Here is an 8,518-nt window from a genome sequence, read left to right as displayed (position 1 = left end):
AGGTGATGAGCATATATGTGCGTGCCAAGGATATACCACGTTTGAGATAGATTTTAGCTTCTTTATGCTGTGTGTGAGATATGTATCTTCAAGTTTACGCCTTAGTTGCTTGTATAGTTACTTGAGCTATTTTATTCATGCTAGAAATCATATCTAGGCTTTTGATTCTTTATTTGGACATGATGGACTATTTTGCATGATGGATTACATGTTGTAGTTGTAGTCATACTTGTACACATACATATATTCTACATGTGTTATCTCGTTGCCCATATGTAGGAGTGGCAAACGGGCGGGGGCAGGTCAGGTCGGATATGATTCGGGTCGAAAATGGGTAATGAAAAAACGGATAAATTATGCGACACGACAAATATTTAATATGGATAAAAAATGGGTTAACCGGCGGATAATATGGGTAACCATATTATCCATGACTTCTTGCATATGATCAATTTTGGGAGAATTCTTAGTCTCCCTAACTTGAGGAACCCCCAATTTGATGCTTTACAAATGAAAAAGTTAGACACATTGGTTATCCATTGCTTACCCATTGGTTATCCATTTTCTAAATGGATAATATGGTTCTTATCAATATTTGACCCGTTTTTAAAAGGTTCATTATCCAACCCGCTTTTTAGTGGATAATATGGATGGTTAACTGTTTTCTTTTAACCATTTTTCCACGCTACCCATATGTATCAGACATGCTTATTTCTTGTTCATATGCATATATCTCTGCATATGATTCTCTGATATGGACTAAGATTGGCATGATAGGATATTTCATGCGGTTATTGTGATTTTGGCACAATGGTACATTCCGTGCGCATTGATGATTCGTTTTTGAGATATTGATACTAGTTTGGCGCATGGTTTTGGATCCAACCCTCCCGAGTCACGTAATTTTCATGTTACTTTTCAGTAGGGCCATGTGAAGTACAGTGGGCTATAATAGGACCCTTATCAAGAGGAGCTGTTTCATTTTGATCTACCATACTCGTATCTAGCACGTGTTCCAGACTTAATCGACTAGTACACTTGAGGAGTGCAGTCTCACAACCTTCAAGCCTTCAGTTCTTTGGTTAAAACTTTTAAGCAGAATATTGCGTTTGCTCTTTATTATGAGTGCCAGAATAATATTCATAAATATCAAATGCAAACGAAAGCAAAGGAAAGGGAGGGTGAACAAACAGGAAAACCGAAAAGGGGTTCATAGACGCATTGCAGTAATAGTAAAAATTATATGACCGCATTAAAGTCTTTGCAATGCCTTTCATTTTTATTTTTATTTTTTGGTTATGCTCCAGTCAGCAAACATAGATGATACATATACCTAGCTTTTCCCAAAAACGAACAAGGCAAAAGTTTTCAACTGGGAGAAACCAAATTACTTAAGGGTCTGGGATAGAGATACGGATGCTTCTGTGTACAAAGATTACGACAAAATAATCTAATTCTAGAAGATACAACAATACACAATTGGAGAAGGATGAACAAGATTACAGGAATATATGCACAGAGAGCACTTAAACACGCAAAATTCTAGTGACGGCATTTGTACATTACAACACATACCTGACCAAAAATCAGCCTACAGTTATTTTAGCTGGAAGGTGAATTCCAGGAGCCTGGTCTTCTACAGCAATGCCTTGACAGTTAACTAATCTTATGGTACTATCAGCAATATGTTGGAACCTGCTTCGGACCTCCATAAAGCTCCTGCGGAGAACCTTGTCAACCCAATCCTTGACAGCTTCCTTTCTGTCAGATAACCAAGCAGCGGCAAGTATCTGTGCCATTACTTCTGAGTCAATCTCCAGCTTTATATCCACTCCAACAATCTCCTGGAGGTTGAAGTTGACTTCCTTCAAAATTTTCTCAGCAAGAGCACCAAAATTAAATGGCTTGAAGACCACATTATCGTCCATTTGCTCCAAGATTTCCTCCAACCATGCTTTTGAACCTTCAGAGCCAGAGTCACGGTCACACTCATCACGTTGATTCTCCTCTTCCATCTCTTCCACAGGCAAATTCAAATCAAGAGAAGATTTCGGGATGGTGCACATACGTTTCGGCATTTGAAACAGCTTGCCATTGTTCGGGTCAGTCTGCTTTCTTTTATATGCAGGGAAAGATTCTGATGTTCTGTCCCCTGAAGTAATCCACAAATTCGTATCCTTCACTCTAATCCTATTTAGATTGCCAGATCCAATTGCTATCTGCATCTGCAAGTTTTTGGCTGCTAATATATTCTCTTCTGAAAACTCAGGACCCAAAAAGAAATCTTTAGTAACTTTTGCCGAATTTGAGGTAATCACAAAAATCATGTTATTGATGCTGATTTCCTTCCCGTGCAAGTTCAAAAATTTACCAGTTCTGATAGAGTGAGACAAACTATTCTGAACAAGAAAATCAGCCTTTTCTATGTTTTCAAGAAGCACAAGAGAGCAACGCTTCTTGCTTAACTCCTCAACAATGTAGTCGACAACTGTCTTTCCCCTAAGATTCACGTAACCGTTTCTTGTATCTTGATGGTTAAAGAGAGAATTTGAGTAGCTACTCCCATCACTACAGCTCAGATCCACAGAGAGCAAGCTATCGCTGCAACCAAAGACTTTCTCAGCAAGAGCTTTGGCAATTTTATGCTTCCCCACTTTGTCAGGACCAAGGAAGCTGAGCCAGATATTATTTCCTTTGCTAGAGCCATGACGCCTTCCATTTCCACTTCTGCAATGGGAGACAGTCTGACTAATGGCATAAATGGCTTCCTCTTGCCAACATACATGTTCAGAAAGAGCTTTATAGAGGTTCTTAAAGTCTTTTGCATCCAACTTATTGTCTAACTGAGGAACAGAAGAAGCAGAAGAAACTGATCCTGAAAAGTAATGAAGGCGATCCTGGTGCTCCTGAAAGCTGGGTTTCCACAGCTCTCTCTCAGTGGATACATAGATGGTTCCCAACCCCAGGTCCGTGCTAACGGAAGCATTTGAAGCTGATGATGTACGATCATCGGGCAGGCTCAGATCATGTGGAGCATGAGGGGAAGGGGTCCAGATATTTTGCTTCTTCAGCTGCTGTGTTTCCAAACTCTGAGGCAGTAATTCAGCTTGGGAATCAGATTCACCTTCAGAAACGATTGATTTTGACATGTTCTTTTGGGTCATGGAGGTGTTTGGCAAGTCTGATAACATACAACTTTGATTAGTAAATCTTGCATCCAACAATGAACCTTTATTGGTGCTTTCAACCACAGCAGCACAACTCTGAAAGATACCAAAACTGGGAAGATGTGACCTGGCTTGAAGAGCATCTGGTTGAAATGGATGTATGTGATGAAGACGCTGGCATATATCATTCCACTTCTTTTGCAATCCCACCAGTCTGGCATTTAATAAACTGTTGTCTTCATTGGCCTGCACTGAATTGACAGAGCACATCTTTACTGAGAGTTACTAGTTCAGTTAACCATAATGTAACTATGATCACATGAAAAGCAAAAGAATTGGACACTGAATGACACACCTCTACCCCAACTAGTCCCCTGCTTGGACCACATTCAGCCTTTTGTAACCAAGAAGATAAATGTGTTGCATGCTCATCAGCGACTGAAGCAGTTGTTCCTCTCAGCGTAGTGGAAACTTCTTGCTCATACTTTTCATTGCAAAGGTTGCATCGAGCTGTAGGTTCATTTTTGTTTCTGCACGAGTTTTCAAACTCGGATGCTGTGGAAAAGAACCCGCCAAGCGGAACAAATGACCCCATCAAGCTGCAAATAGCAGTACCCGACCATAAGAATTAGTGCACACAGAAAGTCAGAAGCTAAGATGCACACAATCTTATACAATTAACCTCTTAGCATATGCACTAAATCAGCACAACACTCAGAATCAAATTAAGAAATCTCAGGAGGGCTTTTACTAGGTGTATTAGAGAAAGAACGGGGATTCAGTAAAGAAAAAAGGAAAAAAAGAAAAGGAACTTCTTTGGCAGACACCGCAGAATAAAGCATAGGGTTGTTTAATTTGTTGAGTGCACGAAAAACTATACGATCATGTTTTTACTGTGACAGAACCCTTAAAAGATTCCACAGCTAAAGGTTAAAGTTTCAATAAAGATCAAACTTGAGTCACAGTCAAAAATCTAGACTTTAGGGCTCAAAGCTGAAACTAAGATGTTTCTGTTATGTACCAAACAAACAGGGACTATGGTGTTCACATACACCTAGTAAACACTGCAACAGATCAACTGAGAGGAGACAATGTTCACATACCTACAAAATGGAAACACTGGGAGGACAGTCTATGGTGTTCTAAACATTGCATACTGCAAACCGAACTTATCATTTGGATTTGAACCCTCGTCTTTACATATGCTAGACCATGTCATCACATGTGTTCTCTATTACTGTAGGCCCAAAACCAGAGCAGCTACTGCTACATCATAAGTATTTAAAAAAAAAAAAAAAAACAATGCTTGATTCTTTTATCTGGCTCGTGCAATACTTAACAAATGTCCAGGTTTAACTTTTTCAAGTAGGGAAGTGATGGCTAAGTTGCTCCGACATGGTAGTTTAGGTGCCGTACCCGTGTCGACACGACACTAGTATGGGTGTGGGTATGGGATCCGTACCGGATCTGGTCAATCAATTTTGGATACTTTGACCACATCAGGCAGAAAAATTTGAGATGAGATACAGTTTGATTCCCGAAATCAGAACTAAAACTAGGGTAAATCTAAAGAAAATAGCATACTTATCTAGGAAATCAATCATTTACTTATCTACAACTTGAGAATAAAGAAATTCATTCTTTACAAGCTAAGTATTCCACAAAATTTCTCATAATTTAGAGATATTTTTATATTTTTATTTTTTTGAATTATTTTAAGCCGGATCCCCCCACCCGTATCCGTACTAGGACCCATATCCCCGAATTCTTAGAATTTACATCTCGAAGGATCCGACCTCTAGATCCGCACCCGTATCGGACACCCACAACCGTTTCCGAGCAACTTAGAGTGATGGAAAACACAGTGGACCCAGTACATAACTTAGTCTAGCTAATAAAGGGAATCTATATTATAGAAAAAAATTAATAAATTAAATAAAGGGAAAACGATAGAACTACATATGATTTTTAGTGTACCAAGTAAGTTGTAATAAAAGAAGCTCGTATGTTTATGCTTAAAGGAAAAAAATTGGAGGACAGAAAATATGGGATAAGATGTTTAAGTTTACATAGTCCTTCCCTATGTTTCCATTATTCTTCGTCAGGCTGCTCTTGCAATTAAGCAACATGTAAAAGAGCCTACGGATTTGTAATCGAGAAAGGCGAAATGCTTGGTCATTTATGACGTGTTGCATCCCCTTTCCTGATTACACACATTGTTTTCTTTTATTAGAGGAAAAGAGATATGCTTTGACATTTATCCTGCTTAGCATTTTATTATGTCCTACTCCTTACTTCTAATACTGAGTCATTAAAGAAGTGAAAGGTTAAGTTACACATACATCTACGTATTCATAACGGAAAACTCGAAAAGAGAGTTTAAGAGACCAATATTTAATGCTGACGCCAATACCAAAGCTAAAAAGCCCCCCCCCCCCCCCCCCCTAAAAAAAAAAAAAATCCCCAACCCTTTAAATGGCATAAAAACTTGTACAAGTTAACCTACTCTTGACATTTCAAGAGATGGTGATTACATCAGATATGTACAAGGCTAAGAAGCAAAGAGATACTCTACAACCAATCAACTACTGCAGAAAACAGTTTAATGTGCAACCGCTTGTGACGCTACAAACATAGTAATGACAAAAATTGTGGTAAGGCCAAATGAATGCAGGATAAACATTCAAACAGATTCTGGAGTTATGAGGTACGTCCAAAGAAAACTTGCTTTTGGACTAGATGAGATTGCACAGTGGAAAATACATCCAGTAGTGGATCTACACTCAATAAATTATGCTAGTAAATAAAATACTTCAGGTAACTTCTAATAAATTTATCAATTACCAGCCAGCAGAAACACTAGAAAACCTGTACGTGCCTCAAGTAGAGATTCTGGACATAATAAAACATTATAATAGAAAAACATTACTACTACTCGTACTTGATAAGTCATAGAATCATTTTATTAAAATTGCCCCAAGATGGTGTCACAATTACAATCCCATATACCGCATCAAGCTTCCAAAAGCAAAACACAAAGAATAACATAGGATTCATTATTTGCATTCACGGTTCTCAAGCAGCTCACATCCAGAGTCCCAAATGACAAAATTTCACGGTTGACTTAATAGATCTCAAAAACTTAACATTATTGGTTCAACTTTATGACATTTCATAACTCTGTTTAGGTACAACCATATTTAAATTGTTTCAAGTCAAGTGTATTAAAGAATTTGTGACTTTGTCAGACATATAAAAAAACACTCATATGCTGTACTAAAGCATTATAATAATATGTCCTAAAGGGGAATACAATAGAAGAACCCACCTGGATTTGGAAGGTAGTCCTGGAGTGGATGATGCAGTAATGGGCAGGAGATGTAAATCCCAGTCCTTTTGAATTGTAGGGAACCGACCCAAAAACTTCATATAAATGTCATAACTTGCTGCTGCTCCAACCAACCACAATTTCCCTCTATAATCTTCCACTATTTTAGTGAACCTAGAAACCACATATTTCACTGACTCCACTGACTCTTCATCATCATCAACAAACTCCTTCAGTTCCCCATAATTCACTATAATTCCAGCCCCTGCCGCTGTACAACACTCCACAGCATCACTTACTTCCTTAAACTTCAAGCTCATCATTTCTTCACTCCCACCTCCGCCTATGAACTCTGAAATCTCCTTTTCAACACAAATTACACTCAGCCCTTTAATTTCATCAGGCAAGACACCACTTTTACCCTTCTGTACACAATCAGTGAAGCTGCAAAGTGCATCACTTGCACAAATCCCGATTAACAATGGATTTCTACACTCTTTCTTCACAAGAATCTCCCCGATTCTTCTAGAATTCTCATCATTATTCACCGTTTTGGGAACGCCAGAAAATGGGAAGCTAAACCCACGGTTGTTCAGCTCCGAATCGGTTAAACTACAAAGAAACAGAGGCGGGCAACGCGTCGTCTTGGAAAACCTAGAAATGGCGGGTGGATTCAGAATTGCGAGCTTTATATCACAACTCCGAAAACCCGCTTCCCCGAAAACCCGACTCACAATCGGGTCATCCAGAATCGATAGTATAAAATGCTTTAGTTCAACTTTCAGAGTGGAAATGGAGAAGTTGGAGGTATTCTGTTGCTGAAGTTGTTGATAGATGTGGAAAGTATCAGGGTGCCTTCTTTGGTTAGCTTGTGAGCGCTTGATTGCTGCCATGAGAGAGTTCGAGATAGGCGGCTCATCTAGGGTTTTGGCCGTCGGCAAACGATCGAGAGAAACACTGACGCTGAGTTCCAAGGCCCTGAACTGTAGCCGCGGCGAGTACGCGCAGCTGCGAGCACGTGCACACGCGTCACGGAGGCTAGAGGATGGAAGTGCAAGGAGAGCGGATACGGCGTGGAGAGAGGTAGTCTGCGCGTGGCTCCGGCGACGAGCGACGGCCACCGCATCGTCAAGTGCACGCGCCGCATCCTCCGTCAAGCATTGCCTGGCTGTGCTCACCGGCGTTGGCATCGCCGGTAAGCCTAGCAAACTCCTATTAATATATATATACGTATGACGACTCCGTAACACTATTGAAAAAACATTCAGTAGTTTGTTAAAATAATGATATTTCCTTTTTCTTGAAGCAAAGCTTGAAGGAAATAGTAAAAAATTCCAAGAGTGTACATTTCAGCAACTTTTGGAAATATTTATTGAAGCAGCTTTTAGAGATAGAAAGAGAGGAATTTCCTTTTTATAATTATTATGAGGTGGGCCAAAGTATTGATAATGGAACGGACACAGTGACAGAAGGTGCAGAGGGAGAGGAAAATGGGGGGTATAAATTCTGTTGTAAACATTCAAAAGAAGAAACATCTTTTCCACTGCTTTTATAGATTTATGGCAATTTACTGCGTAGAATTTGGATTTATGGTGGCTATTTACTGGGGTGGGGGAGAGAGACATGAGATGATGAGATGCCGTGTCCACTAGTAGATAAGAGAAATGGGACCATGAATGAAACACAATATAGCAGCACCAAGGTCAGCATCAAGCTTTTCCACACAAAGATAGAGGGATCACTAGTGGAAAGAGGTCAAATCAAAATTCCTATTCCTAAAGATTTCATTTGATAAGGTAGAAAGGTTAAAAGGAAGAAAGATGAATGATGAACTGACTCTATCTTCTGCTACCTTTTCAAATAGAGAGATTTTGTTTATGTACAGCCTAGCACTCAAGGGCTGCTCAAGTTGATATGCGACCTAAAACCAAATTTTAATATGAGGCTTAAATTTTTTAAAATGATTATAATATGTTTGTTTGAAGTGTATTCTTCATTCTTTTAAGATGCAAAGTTGTTAATA

At 39.2% G+C, this 8,518-nt stretch overlaps 1 protein-coding gene across 1 annotated transcript; it reads right to left on the bottom strand.

The window, feature by feature from the left end:
- Window positions 1-1,361: 1,361 nt before the first annotated feature.
- On the bottom strand, window positions 1,362-8,020 carry LOC109216472 (protein SMAX1-LIKE 6-like). The gene is made up of 3 exons (XM_019380632.1): window positions 6,496-8,020; window positions 3,523-3,766; window positions 1,362-3,413 (listed from the first exon to the last, which is right to left on the bottom strand). The coding sequence occupies exons 1-3, from the start codon at window positions 7,683-7,685 to the stop codon at window positions 1,587-1,589; spliced, it is 3,261 nt and encodes a 1,086-aa protein (XP_019236177.1). The 5' UTR covers window positions 7,686-8,020; the 3' UTR covers window positions 1,362-1,586.
- Between the last annotated feature and the right edge of the window lie 498 nt (window positions 8,021-8,518).

This window comes from Nicotiana attenuata, unplaced genomic scaffold (assembly GCF_001879085.1).
Source record: "Nicotiana attenuata strain UT unplaced genomic scaffold, NIATTr2, whole genome shotgun sequence".
NCBI lineage: Eukaryota > Viridiplantae > Streptophyta > Magnoliopsida > Solanales > Solanaceae > Nicotiana > Nicotiana attenuata.
Note: the sequence above shows the minus strand (reverse complement) of the source record. Positions and strands in the feature narration are given on the sequence as shown.

Excerpts from the sequence above, each read along its gene's own strand:
- LOC109216472 (XM_019380632.1), bottom strand. The coding sequence starts at position 7,685 with ATGCCAACGCCGGTGAGCACAGCCAGGCAATGCTTGACGGAGGATGCG. Across the intron at positions 3,767-6,495 it reads GGACTACCTTCCAAATCCAG|CTTGATGGGGTCATTTGTTC; the intron begins GTGGGTTCTTCT and ends TGCTATTTGCAG. Across the intron at positions 3,414-3,522 it reads GGGGACTAGTTGGGGTAGAG|GCCAATGAAGACAACAGTTT; the intron begins GTGTGTCATTCA and ends AATTCAGTGCAG.